Source organism: Symphodus melops (assembly GCF_947650265.1).
Source record: "Symphodus melops genome assembly, chromosome: 1".
Taxonomy (NCBI): domain Eukaryota; kingdom Metazoa; phylum Chordata; class Actinopteri; order Labriformes; family Labridae; genus Symphodus; species Symphodus melops.
In genome coordinates this window covers 52204507-52222997 of record NC_136691.1, presented here as the reverse complement: position 1 = coordinate 52222997, position 18491 = coordinate 52204507, and the positions used below count along the sequence as shown (strand labels likewise).

The following is an 18491-nucleotide window of genomic DNA, read 5'->3' as shown; positions in this document are numbered from 1 at the left end:
GCACAAACTTCCCCTCACACAACAGAGTCATGATAGCAGCTTTCGCTTCAGACATAGTAATGCAGGCTCTTATTGTCTCGTCCCTTAATGGCTCTGCTGGCGACACGGACACAGTGTGCAAAATATCTAAAGTGAACCGACTCACACACAAACATGTCCACATGAATATACAGAAACAGACCTCCATCTACATTTCCCCCCAAGATAGACAATGTCCTTGAGAGCCTGGGACAGCAGCAGGCACGCATACTAACAAGTCTCCCAGCTCACACCTGAATCACTCTTTGTTTCTGTCCGAGGAGGATTTGTCCTTACCTGTGTGTTTGTCTACCCGTTTAGGTTTGTTAGCCCTTCAGAAGGCTCTTCCGTACATCTATCACTTATAGCAGCCAGATAAAATCTCACTAACGGGGACCTCAACACATCCAAGGTGACTCTTTCACCAGCTAATTATAAAAGGGCAGCTGCTGCTTCGGAACAAAGAAGCTTACAGGCTTTCTCAAACGCTTCTCATCGTTTCATAGATATCGTTTTATGTCATTCATGTTTTATTTCAAAGAACAACAACAGCAGAAATAACAGTGAAAGTAATCTTTACCGAACAGAAATCAAACTGCACTCTCTTAACATTTTTGAAGGAATGAACGGTTGATCACTTAAATGTGTATAAGCAGGTTGATGCTTAAAGCAGGGTACACACTATAACAAAATGTATACATTACTGTATGAAATTCTGATTAATCATGGCCAATAAAGAAATGCTGAAAATATTTCATGGTTGTGGAGTAGAAGTTGTGGTTGTGAATTTGGTGATGTAAGTGAACCTCATTTCACGTGTTCTCCGTTTCCTTATTGAACATACTACACCCCTGCCCCCTCTCCTCTTCCATTTTCTTTCTAGAGTCACAGCTGCTTATCTTTTACTTTATTAAACATCGCTCTTAATTACAGTTTTAATGAACAAGGATGTCACAGTAATGACACACACACCCCAGACGTTAATGTTGCTCTGCAGAAGTAAAACACTGCTGTAAGGCATTAACACAGTGTAAAATGTGTATTATCCAAATGGTCTCGGGTAACAGACACTGAGTTTCAAAAGAGGAGGTGTCAGGTGTTTTATCGATATCAGATCATTCTCTTGAGAGATCTTTTGTTGTGAATGTAAAATGAAGTTCCTAAAGGAGGTAAACTATACAGAGTAGTAACACAAGACATGCACAAATGCGATTGGTTCAGAGATGAATTCAACCATGCCCTGTAGAGACACTTTTGTAGATTGGAGGTTGTTAATTTACAGCCTTAACACCCACATATGTAAAGTATGTGGCTTACGTACTCATGCCAAATACTACTTGTGTATTTTGCAGGGTCAGAGCACACCACTCTACAGTATCTCCTCCTGCTTCATCTCCCAGTACATCACTGATGGAGGGATTACAGTAAGCGATCAAACTTCAGCCAGCACACAGGATGGATTTTTGCAGTTTGAGTGTCCACCGCCCATCTGAGGTGAGATATTTCTCTTCCTAATAGGTGATTTCCAGAAATACATGAACTGCGCCGCGCGGGGATGCAATCACCTGAGTGCTGTTCAAGGTTAGACTTTCTCTGTGTCTTTTCTCAGCGGCAGTCCAAATATTTTTGAACATGTTAGACATTTAATCATTAGTTCCAAGGTCTTACCTCACTCTGGGCTTCAAAAACAAGAGCAGTATCCAAGTTTTTACTTCATATTTTATGAGACTAAAACTGGATAAATGTAAGATAAGGTCGAGCCCTCCCTGATTCGGATTTTCAACAAGGGGGCTTTTCGATTTTATGTTTTTTTTTAGACACCTCAGTTCCACAACACACTCCTTTATCAGCAGTAGCTTTAGTTCTTTAGGATGCATGTCTATTGTCTATCTGAGTTTTTTCCGACATTTAACATTTCCTACTGACTAAGATCTCAGAGGTCGAGTCTTTCAGGTCATTTATAAGGTCATATGTCATTCCCAATCACTCGCTCAGAACATGCAAATCAATAAAGGAAAGTTGCTACATGGGGAAATTAGCCATCCAGTGTTTCTTCCTAACTGAAGGAAGGTAGCAGTGTATAGTTTCATACAACCAGCTCACCTCCATGAGCAGGTGGGACAGCTCGTTCGTTAGCATGCAAACTTACATAAGGAACATTGAGTTTTTTTAAGGAAAGTCTTCGAAACATCAATCAATCCACAACAAGTGGATTGCGGTGTTTGGATCCAGTGAACCTCAGGTTTTTCTTTTATTGCTCTTCTGCTGAGATGGTTATCAGCTAGCCGCGTTTAGCTTGCACACCGTGATCGTTTTTTTTTGCAAAGCTGTCACCAATGAAGGGAGGATGAAATCAGCAGCATGTAGCTACTTGGGAGGCAACCCGCTGCACCCAGCGTCTTTTTCAGAGAGTTCAGACTGTTTTGCTCCTGGCACTACTAATGAAACATCTCAGCCTTGACTGTTCAGCAGGGTGCTCAATGTCGCTGCTCCAGGCAACCAATCATATACTATACAGGGTATAGTTGCCCAGGTGACAAAGAAAACAGAATCAGGACAAAAGCATTTTGTCCCAGTCCTACCAACCAGGACAGAGGGGAAAAAAAGCTAGCTCGTCAATATCTGATGCTATGGAAGGAGGCTGATGGTGTTTAAGTATTGTTGGTGTAAGGAATACTTTTTGTGAGGAAATGTACAAATGCAATGGGTTGATTGTTAGGAGAGATGAGCACAGAAGAGCAAAGAGCGACAAGTCAATGTTTTCTTTGTTGTTCTTTAAACTGTCTGGGAAGAAATACAAACATATTGACAAAGTATTGATCATTTCTAAACTGCAGATTGTCTAACAAAGGTTTATAATAAGCATTAAAACTTGTATGAGGATCGATGAAAAAAAGACAAAACTTAACTACAGCATTTATTTAGTGCAATCAAATAAAGACACCACCTCGTCCCTTGCATACATGTTGGAGCAAAACAAAAACTGAAATCCCTCTTCAATCGCAATAGGTGAAAAATAAATTATGTACCTGTTCTGGAGCCTGTCATTTCTTCAATCTCGATCATATTTAGAAGCCATTTTTATAACCATTTTATTTCGAAACTCAAACATTGCACTTTGTGGCATCGAGGTATTTCATCATCTCTTTATCTTGAGAATTTTTTTTTTCTGTTTACTTTCTGCTTTCTGTTTCTTATCTGTGCTTCCAGCCACAGCTCGCTCACCGAACAAGAACTGTTCCCCTTCAACGTGAGTGGTTATATAAACATTTAATAATAAATCAATAGCATCAAATAGGAGAAGTGAGAGCAGCTTTCACAGCATCAGTATCACTGTCAGTTTAATCTCCCTGTTCCTTGAATGCATACACAACAGTCAGTCCAATGGTAGCTTGAGGCTCCCAACCCTCCTAATCCCTAATCCAAGGTCTGGGGCAGATTAAGAGGAACCCTCGGGACTCCAGTCCTTCAGGGAGGCCTGGATAAGTGATAGCGAGGGAGTGGATAGAATCGATGAACAAAAGGATGGATGATAATTTCAAGAAAAACAATGAAAAGGATGGAGCGAGGAGCAGTCATAAATACATGGGTAAACAGGAAAAAGTGAAAGCATAGCCTAACAACACATAGCAGTAGAATTAACTCTATTTATCCCATACCTGTACACAGGAAAATTGACTCCAGTTTACATTGCTCTCTAATGATGGTTAAAATTACAGAAATCGGCAACAGTGCAGTGAAAAACGAAGAAATACAAAGGATGTTATGTGTGTGTGCTTATACTGTGAACTGTTTGCATATTAACTACAGGTTGTAAATAATAAACAGTAGGGTTGGGTATTTCCCACAACCTCCCGACACGATCCGTCGTGAGAAACACATTGATTTTGGATGATGACCATGTCCTAATTTACTGACGGAGAACATCTGTTCTCTCTAATAGAGAATAACCGCAACAGCAAATCTTTTGAGAGTCCCACATTTAGACTTCAGGCCCTTGGATTCAGAAGTAAGTTTAAAATATTCTGTTTATAATCCCAGTAGTATTAATAAATACATATTTACTTTTTGAACACAAAATAGCTCTTTCGTCTTTCTTGCGCGTTTCCTATTCTATTTTTACTTGACTTTATGTTCACTTTTATTTTGCAGGAATATCTTTTTGCTTTACATCTGCGTTCAACTTTGGCCCCACAGTGTCTGAGTTGGGATTCAATAGCGTGGCTGGAGGCTGTACGGGCACACGTCTTTACAAATAAAGCCGGTGGTGGTTGTTGTTGCAGGTTAATTGCACACACATTGTTCCTTACACTCTGGGCAAACTTAACTATGTGTATCGGAGTAACTTCTACTGCCTCTATGTCTGTTTGTTGTTGCATACAATGAGCAGTTTAAACCGTTTGTTTCTGTGAGGTGAGGGGTGAGAAGTTGTGCGCTCGTTTTTCTGACCCTGGAATGGAAGAGGCCCTGATTGAGGACAGCTGTTAACCTGTGATATCTTTTGGTTGTCTGTTGTTGCCTGTTTATCTTTCTGTCCTGTTCGTGGCAGCCTAAAACCAAAGAGTGATGGAAGTTCACTGAACAGGCTGGAAAATGACTGTGATGCTACTTGATGCGAACCGAAATATAGAGTATAACTCATGAAAGATGAAAATGTTTAATTCTCTGTTATTTACCCAGATGACCTTGGATATCACGCAGACTGTCAAGCACTTGGCATCAGTGCCAAGAAAATATTTACTTTCAACAGGCAGAAACCTTGAGCTGGACATGACTCAATGGTGAGCAGCCACCTGCCGTGACTGGATGTGAAAGTTGTATAGAGAGAGACAAAGATAAAGATCAACAGGGAGGCATAAAGCCATAAAACAAATAGCAGATGGGGTACTGGACTAGTTCAGTTAGTGTAGGCTGATGCACTAGATACTGTATGGTTGTTACTTTACACTCCCCATCCTGACAATATTTGGTTCATGCCGTCCCACTGCATCGCTGTTTCAGCTCTATGCCCTATTGAATGAAGACACAAATATTCAGAAACATGACAACAGGTCATCTGTATAGACCAAAAAGGCTGACGAGGTATCCATTGCAGAGCTACAGTTTGCAAACCACCCTTCTCTTCATCTGTGCCCCTCTATGTGAGACCCCCTGCACTGTCGACCCACGCTCACTGGCACAACGTGTCTCTCTCTCCCTCCTATAATTCCAGACAAGCGACTCTCGGCTCTGCTGACTGCTTATTCTCATAGTTGCTGCCTCTTCTCTCTCTCTCTCCTTTTCTCTCTCTCCTGGGTCTCCTCCTGCCTTCCCTCCCTCTCTATTTCTCTCTCCCACACGGACGCGGCATATCTCCTCTTCACCAGCCACCGTGCGTGCCGGGGCTGACGCGTGTACCCGCATACGGAGTGCGGACCGCGGAGCGGCGTTGCGCGCATCCTCTCGCTTAATTTTCTTGCTGATAGCCGAGTCTACAATTTTCCAAATTTGACGCAGACAGGAAGAGAGGCTTTGGAGGTCTCATTCTTATGTGAAAGAGCATTCTCCGTCCCTACAGGAAACTAAGAGACTATTTCGGAATATGGTACCTCTGCGTGCTGATGCCATGTGACAAGGCTTTTCATTAGTCTTTTCCCCTCCAACAGAAGTCGCTGTGTGTTCTTGCGTTGGTGGTATTTAAAGAGGGGGTAAGTGAACGTAAAATAATACAAAAAAAAAATTCCTGCAGTGGAAATGGAAGTTTTGGCCGTTGGTTTGCTCCGCTGAAGCTGCTGCTGCTGCTGCTGGTGGTGGAGGTTCGGTGATTGGTGCAGGAGGGGGAAACTGCGTCGCCAGCTCTAAAAAAAGGCTGGGAATCACAGGTCATCGTAACAGGACCTGCTTTTAAAAAAAGATAAGTAGGTTTCCCATCACGTCATCGAACGGCGAAATATTCACTGCTTTAAATGAGCGATCAAATCCTCCAGCCCCTGAGTTCACCTTAACGCAGCAGCGTTTGGATGTGGTCTGTTTCCTCTGCGGCTTAGCGCCTCTCCGCTCGTCCTGAACATGATTTAATGTTGGGAGCAATTTCAACAGGGCACCAGGCTGTGACTATACCGGGGAATCTCTACTTTATTTTCCTCCACGGACACGCATCCCACTCACGGCAGAGATTACAGGGAATTTCCTTAACCGCCCTACAGATGGACTAAAAAAGAAGCCCAGGGTTTCAGGATTTTAACTCTGATCGCTCTCGCCCAGAGAGCTATTGGCTTTCTCTGATTTTTTTTTGGGGGGGTTGGAAATATCTCTGGACAACATGAAAGTTATCTCGGTTATGTTGCTCGTCGCCGTCTTTTGGAGCCAGGAGTGGAAGTCGGCGCTCTCGGATTCAATCATCCACATCGGTGAGTTCCTGCGCTTTTTTCCTCTTCTGATTTTCGGCCACAATGAGGCTCTGTGTGCGTCTCGCAGGAAACAGATTGGAGGTTTCAGCCTTGATGTGCGATGCACTGATTAAATCACAGCTCTGCTGACGATTTATGTGACACCCTGTGGTATACAATGGACTTTAACTTGAATCGACACTATTTAGATTCAGATTCTAGACTGGTTTCGAGCTGAATTTGTTGACCCTGTCACTTCTTATATTACTGCCAAAATAACGGTCCAACAGGGATCTGTTATGCGCCATAATGGCCATCATTTGAACTCAGTTGAGATATAGCTGAGAATGTATTTCATATTCCACATTTAATACCACAAGATTGCTTTTTAGGCATCAATGGTAGGTAGTTAGTATAATTAATAGCCACCTTAAACGATCGATAAATGCGGGTATGGCGCCAAGTAAAGGTAATGGATTTGCGGAGTGCAGCTTTTCCCCAAAATCTGCTGTGATCATGGCACAGGATGTGTGAAAAACAGGTGGTTTGGGATGGCGTGATGCTGCCTTGCACGGCAGAGAGATTACCCTGAATGCATGCACATTTTCTACATATAGATCTTTTCTGAAGCACAATTGCGTTACCACCTTCAGCCATGACATACTGCAGTGGAGGAGGGAAAAAAAATGTTTTATGTCTTAACGTCTTTCTCGCCTTCCACCACCACCGGCAAAGTGTGGCACTGTTGTGTTGAGTGTGATTTCGACATCAGGGAGCGTATTCTTAGGCGATGGAGCAGCGCCTTTGGCTCCACCGGAGAGAGAGAGGGGGGGGGGTTACGAGAGAGAGGGAGACAGAGTAAAAGAGAGAGAGAAGGCGAGAGAGAGATAAAGAAATAGAGAGAGAGAGAGAGAGAGAGAGAGAGAGAGAGAGACACGCAGGACGCTGGAGAGCGTGTCTTGCAGAATGAGATGAGGACGCGAGGTGGTGGTGGGCACACATAATCGCTGCACAACTCGGTGGCCTCGAATGGGTGATAGGCTGATAGACCAGAGAGGGAGAGAGAGAGAGAATGTGTGTAGGTGCTGGAGTGAGAGGGGAGCGATTGAACACACACACACACACACACACACACACACACACACACACACACACACAGACACGCACACAGCAGGAGCTGAAAGATAAGCACCTGTTCGTTATGAACTGTTATTTGACCACATCGTGCACATGGCTAAGATCACATCCATATTGGAGCAGACACAGGAGCACACTGAGGCACACGTGGAACACATTATAAGTCACAGATCTATCCCTCTGCATTGCACTGCCAGGGGAGAAAGACTGGCCTGTTTGATCCATTTGAGCCCGGCCAGCTGATTTACAGAGCAGACCTCCAGCTACCTGGACGCTGTTTGAAATGAGCTGGATCCATGCGAGGTCTTCTCTTGGCTTTGGACCAAGCCAATTCTTTATATCTGACTAGCATCCACAGCATGGCCAAATAAGGGAGACTGGAGAATGTGAATCATCAAAATGCAGAGGATAGGCCAATTAAACCAGCATGAAGCTCTCAATCATTAAAGATCTTACTTAATATGAAGTGAACACCTATTCAAACAATAGAGACATTTGTGTGCGTGGAAGCCCCATGTTACATACAGGCTCGTAAGCTGTGATTGTAGCCCTACAGGGGTAACGGTGTAATCCACTGGTTTGACAGATCCCTCTGTGACTGGATGGGTTTGATCCCTGCAGCAGCCACATGTTCTGCAAGTGTCTCACAGCAAGACACTGAAACTTTGTACCTGCTCACTGACTGTAAGGTTCTGCCGATAAGACTGTAAGCAGGGGGACTATGACATTGTCAGGCTTACCAAGACTAAGACCTCGATCTTCTCCTACTGTATGTAGGCCATCTGCACTGTCAGCCACTGAAACTGGGTCAAGGTTCTCCATAGTTACACTGACTGATATGCATTCTTTATGTCTAAGCTAACAAGAACTATATTGTTCCTTTCAGACACAGCGTCTTACATAACATGAAAGCTGAAATGATTTATTTAGCTGTATTAGCACATCAAAGCTGTAGGTGTTAGAATTATGTATAACTATGGGTCTAAATAGTGTTTTAGAAGGGAAGGAGAATGTTCCTTATCCTCTTGGCTAGCAATGGAGGACGTTTTGTGCCCAAGATATATAAAACACAGTGTACAGTGTAACAGCAGCCTATTAATTAGTGCCCCAAAATAGTACACATGCAGAGTTTATACTCAATAATAATGCAGCCTTTTGATTGCATTCAGAAGAATGACTAGGTCGTACAGATCTGGGATTTACAGAAGGAGAGGATCTCAAATAACCTCCAGTTTGCAACATACCAAATCCCAGATACATACTGTATGTGCGAGGATCGCAGTTTAGTGACATGGATAATGAGGGAAACACGGCTATTCCTCCTTGACCCTGATGTGCAATCCAGTCCAGTGAGTGGTTTCCAATTAGCAAGAGAAACAGTAAAGAGTGAGCGTAGTTTATTACTCGGCTGAATTTATTCCTGGTTAGCTACAACTCCATTTATGCACAAACAAGCGAATGTGCAAGAAAGTGTGTGTGCGTGTGTGTGTGTGCGTGTGCGTGTGCTTGTGCGCAAGATTGTGGGTGGGTGGTGTGACTTCAGTCATTGTATCTTTTACCCCCTCCCTCTCTCTCCTCCACCTTATTTCAAATCGATAGTTCATTTCCCTGCGAGCCACAAGTACTTTGAATCACAACAAAAGGTTATCAGCCCAAAAACATTACTCTCTTTTCTCATTCGGCTTGTATCCCACACTTCATCCCTCGCTCCTACCTCTTCATACTCGCTTATTTAAAAGACCTTGGAAACAGAATTTTAATAAAGGCATTGAAACAGCTGAAATAGAAAACAGAATTACGTTTGTTTCCTTTCACAGAAGGAACTACAAGCTGCACATTTAATTTAGTAGTTCCAGCTTTCTGCGAACAGATAATTTATATCCCCGAAGACCTTCAGTATTTCCCTCTAACCCCTCTTCAACTGATACAATGCTGAGCTGTCTGTGTGTACATGTGGGTGTATTTGCATCATATTGACTTAGGACTGCATGAGAAAGGAAAAAAAAAAAGTACTATACCCAGCAGGCACATCACATTGACATGTCAGAAGTAATCCCTCTTTAATCTCTTTGTTGCTGCTAAAGATGGAATGAGGGGAAGAGAGGGAGAGAAAGACAGGCCGGCAACGAGAGATGTGTATCAAAGGGAGAAAAAAGGTGGGAGACAGAAAAGGCAGGGAGAAGCCTGGAGGGAGGGGTGCAGGGATGGTAGACTTTGTGTCATCCTCATCACCATCATCCACCATTTTTAGCCTCAGTTCTGCAAACCTTCGCCATCCTATCACAGCGGCTCTTATTTCTGATATTAACAGCAGTGACCAGCAGACGTTTTCATCTTGCACTGTCCAAGCATTAAATGTGATTGAGCTGCTTGGGAGCTGGCACCGCAGCCTCAACAGTCCCTCTGTTCCTCCCTCTCTCTCTCTCTCTCTCTCTCTGGCTAATGATCAGCATGCAGGAGGAAGGGGGGAGTCCGCTTGCCTCTTGGCCCTCACTGCATCATGTGCTGCATGGCAATGGTCCTCTGCTTTATGAGGGCAGTTAAGATGAATCTGTGCATGTGCGGGCTCGCCAGAGATGGATACGCACAGATAGAGAGTTGCTGCTTGTGTGTGTGTGTGTGTGTGTGTGTGTGTGTGTGTGTGTGTGTGTGTGTGTGTGTGTGTTGCGTGGGTTCTTGATTAGTTACACTCAAAAAGTCTCCGTGATTTATGCAGCCAGATTAAGCCCTCACTTTGAGAGGCGCGCTGGTTTTTAGCCATGCAGCGTGTCAGAGTGCATCCCTTCTGCATTACGTGAAGCAAAGAAGCCAGCAAGCGTGTCTGGATAATGCTCGTTGAAGTCATGTATTGCACATTGGCACACTTCTTGCCCTCTCATGCACAAGGCTCATACCAATCCTAGAAACAGTATATTGGATTTGTCCCGGCTCTACTTAAGAATCTTAATGCATGGTCTGAGCACTCAGATTAATATCGTTCTTAGCTGTTCACACTCAAATGTCAAGGGCACGAAATTCTGACATGATTCAAAGACATGCACCGCAAAGTCTTTATCCATTGCAGATGCCTCCACAGAGGGTCACAAAGTAGACACTGAAGGATCCAACTCTTGGATTGAGAGCAGAATGACAAAAACACTTCACCTGATGTTATCTTTCAAGCAGTCACTCACACAAACACTTTTGAGGTGATAACATCGTGCGTTCACTAATGGAATACAGTCTAAGCTGGTTTTAAGATTGGAACTGTATTTATGGCCAGTTTTTGCATGCTCATGTCTTGTCATCCTGGTGCAGTGTGGCCTGCAGTAATATGACATGAGTGTATCTGCAGGATGACACCTCAAGTGTCTCATTTTTTCCTGTGCTACATCACAAAATGTGTCCAAGACACCGCGTTCTTACATGGGTTATAGTAAAATAAATAAATCAACAATTTTAAGCACCTGTGCAAAGCATTCCAGTTCTTCCTGACATTGATGTTTTAATGACAGTTAGAAATAGTGGAAACAGAGAATGTGTGGAGGAAGTAAGCATTAGGAGAAACTCATGCTCGATTTTAAATATTCAATTCAAGGGCATAATCAGAAACTCAAGGTTTGATGCAGTGCAACAGAGGAAGAGGACAATGTGGGTTGTCTTACATGATGTTCTCCATGTCCAGTTATCTTCATTATATTACACAGTTCATCAAGATAAGACGACCGAAAGCCAGCACGTGTGCTCCCAAAATTGGGCTAATTAGTGTGACATCAGATTCATTAAGATAGTCTACAGGGATCCATCTATTAAAGCTGTTGCCGTTTAGTGCTCTTGTTAAGTATTCACATTTTGATCCACGTTTCTATGGCAACCCATGTGACTGCCGCTGTTAGTCAGATGACACAGATTTCAGGCATTTTCTTGGTCAGATTAAGTTCAGTTTTGCAAAAAAAAAAAAAAAAAAAAGATTCACTCTGTGGATGCAAAATAAAATCTTCTGACATTTGCATGAAACAAATCCTTTTATCCTTGTCCCTTTGGTGCAGTTTTTGATGACCTGCTTTATAAAAGGTAATTTTCAGGACTCTGGTGCCATTTAGGTGAAAGCTACAGACAGGGGGGAAAAAATGAGTCGTGTCATCCTGTCGGTCGCTCAGTCCAGTTTTGGTGATGAAGAACGGGGTTGGGGGAATGACAATGAGATTATTGGATCTATGCAGAGTGTGCACGTGTGTGTGCATGTGGGGCTCCGTCCCATAACAGTGATGAGAGAAAGAGAAGGATTTCCGTCATTTCAGTGCAAAGAGTTGAAAGCCTGAATGGGAGGCTTTCATTATTTGTGGGGTGGGGAAAAATGGGGGGGAAAGACAGAGTGGGAGATTTGTCCTGACACGGCCTTGGTTCTTCTTTCACTTTGCTGCTATTCTGGTCTTTTCCTTGGAGAGGGATTTCTAAACATCTCACTATGTGTGAAAGGCTGGGCTTTGTCTACGAGTTTCACAACTGTCAACACCACTTCCTCTTTCGAACTTGATCTTTTAAATACGCATTTGTGTGTGTGTGTGTGTGTGTGTGTGTGTGTGTGTGTTTGTGTGTGCGCGTGCGCGTGTGTGCACGTGCACGTGTGTTTGAGTATGCAGCTATGCACACGAGCAGAAAGGTGGTATCTGGGCAGTAAGTGTTAAACGATTCACATCTTTTGAGTTATACGCCAATGAATGGCGACAGGATGCGCTTGTCCATGCTGTCTTATGCTAACACCTCACCAGAGTGCATGCATACTGTTTTTTTTTTTTTACATGTGTTAAGTGTGTGTGTGTGTGAGAAAATAAGACTCGCAGAGAAATGCAAGCAATGCGTCTGGCAGATGAGACCTCTGCGACTGCTGTGCATCCTTTGGTGAAAGCAGACAGCCAGCCAGCAGCTCTGACGTACGTTACCTGTTTACTGAGGCAGAACCTTTAACCAGGCCACAGAGACAGAGGGTAAGAGTGTGTGTGTGTTTTTTTGAAGTTGAGACGGACTGACAGGTAGTATGATTGCTTGTCTGGGGCTGGCTGTGGATGTAGGCGCTGAGAGAAAGCCCAGCTGAAGGTGCTTCATCTTGCAGTAACAGCAGTCAGTGATGCAGGTAGAACAGACCAGATGGCTTGGGAAGACTTGCACAACAAGGGCCCTTGTTCCCAGATGATTGTATTGTGTGTTTGTTTTTATCCAGTCGGCACACATTCAGTCAGACACGCTTATTGTCATCTGAGGACACAAAGCTTTGCTGTTCACAAGAACAAGAGTCAGCCTGATTTTTAGTGGAGATCGACTTAAACTGCTCAGTGAGCACACAGTGCAGAAATGTGCATTTTACAAAACACCTGAGCACATTTAGGCACTTTGTGCTCTTAGTATTGCACATTCAATACATATTCATAGACAATTAAATCAATACAATTTGCTAATTTTTCGTCAGTGTTTCTTTTAGGAACTTGAAGATGAATGAATGAATGAATGCATTTCTGCCTTTCGTGTTTCATAATTTGTAAAACTGTTGGAATGCAGTTTTTAGCAAAAGGTGAGCAGATGTTAATGAGGAGTCAGAGCTTGAAAGAAGGGTTAACTAATGCTGTACACAAGTACACAAGAGACTGATCATTAGATGGCTTATTTGAAAGTCTTTTCAGACTTCTTGTAAAAGTGTCATCATCACGTCTTAGTTCATTCATATTGTTTTCAGATTCCCAAATTCTTCTAACAAAGACTCTACGCTCTTGGTGAATTATATACACACTCAGTCCTGGTACAGTTCTCATAGGAATAAACTATAGAGAACATCCTGATTTGATTTCCATCCATCTGATCACGTGTAGTTCTGCTGTGTAGTTCTGACTGTGATGACTGTGTGGGAAGTTAAGTCACTTCAGGAGCCTGCCAAGGAACTGCAGTTTTTGGCACTGCCATGTTTGCGTTGTTTTTCCAGCCCTGTACGTCTCTGCTTGCTTCTGATCAACGTTAAAAACATGTCACATGCAAGAGACACGAGGAATGGTAATCTATACTCACAATATTATCCATGCACAGCACTCTGGGCAATCATACCGCCTCGCAGGAATTAATCAAACCAATTGGTAATTATTATTCAGTGAAGAGCAAAATACAAATATGCTGAACAAACTGACACTCAGTGTAGTATAATCATTTGTATGCAGAGAGTCTTTTCTGCTGGAGTTCTTTGTGAGCCTGTGTAATAATGCTAATGATGAAAGAAACTTCAAAGTCATTCAGAGTTGTATCCTCAAGGATGACTGTCAGTTTTGGTTTTGCATTCTTGTGTTAACATTTATATGCTGTACATAATGTACATACATGTGGGTGCAGGTCTCCCTGTATGGTATATGGTATACATAATACATTCTCTACTTCTTCTTCATTAGAGTGAACATTTACAGCTGCTCTCTCCTCTCCCCCTTTCTCCTTTCTTCTTTTATGTTTTTTTTTTTTTTGCTCCCTCTCTGCGGGCACAAATGCAGTTTTAGTCTCCCAGCTATCTGCACCCACTGGATGTGCATCAAATGCGTTTTTGCGTATGAAAGACCGTAGTTGTGGTTGCATATCAGACACATGTGCGTGAGAGAGAGAGAGAGAGAGAGAGAGAGAGAGAGAGAGAGAGAGAGAAACAATGTTTATGCTCTAAGCAGTGTGTTAACATCCTGCAATGGCATTGAAGAACACACCTAAAACACACTTTTGCAAACATATTTCTAGATTGCCTTTTGTGCGTAAAGGCACATGCCAGGAGCGTGTGGGTGTGCAGGTTTTCTTTCATGCATGCATGTGTGGATGTCAGTGCCGGCATAATTTACTGGCAGTACCCCTCTGTCATTTGGTTTTAGTTTCTCTCCAACCAATCACTGGGAGAATGCTTTTCAAAGCACACACTATAAAGCATGGAAACCTCTGCACAAGCGTGCGTGCTCAACGTGCACAAAAGCACTTAAACTGGAGTGTGTGCACCTTCATACTAAAAAGACATGCCCACACACTATCAAAAGAAAAGCCACACACCAACACAGACGTGCACATTTAAATCAAAGGAACATTCCCTTCATAGTTGGTTCATGCTTTATGAATTGGTAAATGATTAATTAAACTATAGAGTATGGAGATGCTTGGCCCTGAACTTGAGTTACAGCCTTTCATTTATGATAGTTTCTCGTGATGCAGTTTTAATCAAGCACACCCACTTGCTTTAACCCGACCCATAATGTCTTCTTAAAGATGGTGGGGGAAACACTGCAACATACCAACCTAAGAAGATAAAACCACACGGTGATGTCGGATCTCAACATCTTCTCCTGTGTTTCCTGAGCCCACGTTAAAGCTTTAGTGACAACAGCTCAACCCTCTCTATACGCTCACCTACAAGCAGTGAATTGAACATCTGATTCATTTGTTTACTTATTAAACCAGTTTTTTTTTTTTAAATTTAGATAAGCATTTAACAAACTAACAAAAAAACCTACCATATTAAATGAGCTTCTAATATGATTTTGGGGATTTAGTTTCTTTTGCAGCTGCACAAAAAAAAAAAAATAATAATATTTGATTGGACCCTTAAGCTCTTTAGTTAATCATTTGAAAATGTTGTACCACCTGTAGCATTGATTTGAAGGCGAAAGATGTCATCGTCTCGTCAGACACTTTCGCTTCATCAGTTGTTTTTACATCATGACCAGCCTCCTGACTGTGCATGCCCGCTGAATGCAAAGCAGGCTGGCTGTAAAGCTCTCCTCCATTCATTGTGCATCACAACCATCTGATTCACTGCCGAATAGCATGCATGGATCAGGACCACTTTTTAAAAGCTTAACTCCTTCAGTGTGAACCATCATTACAAAGAAATCAGTGATATAATCGTCTTTTGAAAAGAAGAGTATATCACTTTGTTACATTGATTGAAACTCCTGGCATCATGGTTTGGGTATCTGAATTTTCCTTCACGTCTGTTCTTCCATTGTTGTTTGGCAGTGTGATCATTTCTTCTCCATCCGCCACGTTCATTCTCCATCATTCTTCTCCCCTCAGCCTTTCTGCTCCATTTCTGCTTTTATTTACTGTACCTGTCCTGTACCTGCCTCCTTCCCTGTTCTCCCTACCTCCATCGCTCCACTCTCTCCCTCCCCCCTGATGTTTAATATGCTGTCAGTGATTAGAGGAACAGGCATCGGAACTGAGAGGTGTTTAACACTCTGATTATCACTGCTGTGGAATCGTAATGTGCCGTTTGTTTGTCTGACACAGTTGGCAACACGTCACAGAGCTGCGTGCGTGTGCCCATCTGGATTGGAGCATTCAATCTAGTGTTCATCTCGAGTCTGAAAAAGAGGAATCAACAAATTGAGTGGGTGAGATCAGAAAGAGCATCCATTTACATACGGTTTGAAAATCAGTGTTCTGAAAATTCTCTCCCGGGTGTGCAGATACAGAAGAAGCGACCATGTTTTCTCTTGCCCACATTAATACTTAAAGGCTACCGCTGCTTGTCATGCCCACCATAATAGATTACTGTGGTTAGCCATTAATGGTAACCTGAGTAAATTGCTATTCTTTTCGAATCAGAAAGCAGACAGAAGGTGAGAGCGTAATAGATGGTGTATTATGCTCGCCGTCTTTTGTGTCCTTCTAATATAATGGGTTAACCACACATCAGATTAATCTAAACCAATTGTGCGTTAGACAAAGCTGGAGTGTGCCTGACTCACAGACCGCAGCCTCCGTCTGCAGCTCCAACACTCATTTAATGACCCACTGCGGCCAAAGTGTAACTGAAGATGTGAAACAAAGCCACGCTTGTTTCTGTCACTTTTCACCCATCGGAAGAGCAAAACTATGCAAACGTGTGTATGCGTATAATTGTCTGGCAAACTAAATGCAAAAGAATTTGAATAAATAATATTGTACATTAAATATATACAGTACATGTATTAGAGCAGTGCAATAAATTGCAATTTCATCCTGATCATGAAATAAGAACAAACGCAGAGTCAGTGTGAATAGAAAAAACAAGCCTCTCTCTCAGCACGTACACATCCTATCTGTTGAATGGAGCTCTAGGTATAATGGCCATCTTTCTGATGCACTCAGATGTAGCTAATGCTAGCTATCAGCTACCCTCAGGTTAATTGGGGCCAATTTAGCGGTGAAATGGAAAAGCTTTTTTGGATTTCTTTTGGATTCAGACATTTAAGCACAGATATTAAAAACATGAAGAACAGCTGATATAAAAACTGTGAGCTGTGTGCACTTTAATACTTTATTGTTTAGCACTCCTCATATCATTATAGCAGTACTGAAGAGTTTTATAGCTTACAGATTTTTTTTCTTATCATACAGGTCTAACATGTATTCAGGTCAATAAAAATGTGCACTCGAACCTAAATATCTGTGTTCATATGCACACAGTGTTCCATGTTATTGTGCTAGGTATGACGATTTTACAATTCTGTCTCCTTACACGCATCATACGAGAGGCACTATCCGTATTCTACAAGTCCACATACTGTACGAGTGAAAACAGTCAAAAAACATACATCCTGTGACCTGATTTATTTCACGTTATGAAATAATCCCAGCCTGTCGTACACTCATGGTGAGTGGACGATGTATCGCCTCACATGTTGCAGTCAAACTACGTTTATCCGTGCTGATCGGCGTACTTTAGATTGCACAGCACAGCTCCTGAGGCTACAGATGGGTTCTGTGAAATGATTAATGCAGAGACTGCGTGCAGTGCAAACAACATTAGGTTGTAAATACGTTAGACAGTAACAGCAGGGGGGAACAGTTGGCTGTATTGGCTGTGATATAGGTCCAACAGTTTACTGTTACGCTTGTTTGTTTAGCTTCCTTGCATGGTGTATGCATGGACAATAGATGTTTCTTGAGCTCTTAATACATGTAAAACGGTGTCTCTCAGCTGCTTCCCATCTCCCATAACTCACAGCTCTCTAATAGCTTACAAATGTGTCTCCTCAAGCAGGTGGAGTAAAAACTTCATTATTATTTACAGCACTGAATGCCACTGGGACTAGAAGCAAGGTAGCATATTGATTATGCCTGCCTTTTTTCCTGCTGATTAGAAAGTCACTGTAATAGTTACAGCATTGAGATTAAAGGGGCTCAATGTGTGGAAGTCCCGAGTCATGTTGAACTTTTTCCTGTGTGGTTTTTCCATCCCTTTTGAATATTAACTGTTTTTTTTTAAAGTTCAGAGTTTTATTCATTTTCCACATTTTTAAGCCGTGCAACTTTCATGGCACAGATATAGTAAAGTACACTCATGTATGACAGCTATTCCTGGACATTAAATAAATCCTTGGACATGAAAAATGTACACTTTCATTAACATTATCACTCTAGTGACACTTCAGTTTGATTCGTTGGCAGAATTGTCCCCATATCTCCTCTGCCCTTCCCCCAGCATTCCTTTAGCCTTTCATTTATTCCCTGTGGGACACTTTGACTTCTTCCAGCTTTTCAAAATGATTTTCTGTATTCAATCTAACTTTAAAAAAAAAGAAAGAATTTGCAATTAGATGTATTGGGTACCATTATCACATCAGCAGGGAAGACCAAACCATGACTGTATGGGCAGAGAGACACCAGGCCAATGTCACAATATCTAATCTGTCCTTTTTTTTAGGATTTGTTTCTGTTCCTGAATCCTTCCAGTAAACAAATGTCTTTGGGTTGTGAAAAAAAACAAGACCACAAGGACAGTATGTTGGAATTGGGAAACACTTATCATATTTTAAAGGGCCAGAACCTTTAAATTAACGTATTAACCATCAGATAATAACTTCGCGTACTGAAAGAAATAATGTATTTTAGCGTTGTTAAATGCTGTATACAGTATGCTACACTTTTTTAAAAAATTCTTTACAGATGGTTTTTTCATCCACAAACAGTTTCAGTATCACAGAGATATTACCCTCT

At 42.2% G+C, this 18491-nt stretch overlaps 1 protein-coding gene across 4 annotated transcripts in view; it reads left to right on the top strand.

The window, feature by feature from the left end:
• The first annotated feature begins 5248 nt into the window (after positions 1 to 5248).
• Positions 5249 to 18491, top strand: part of grid2 (glutamate receptor, ionotropic, delta 2) — a 475776-nt gene continuing 462533 nt past the window's right edge. For all 4 annotated transcript variants that reach the window (XR_013781008.1, XM_079365815.1, XM_079365816.1 and 1 more), the window contains exon 1: positions 5249 to 6407. Coding sequence is in view for 3 of the 4 variants with exons in the window: in XM_079365815.1 (XP_079221941.1) it covers positions 6320 to 6407 (88 nt within the window). In the remaining variant the exon portion in view is untranslated. The remainder of the gene's footprint in view (positions 6408 to 18491) is intronic.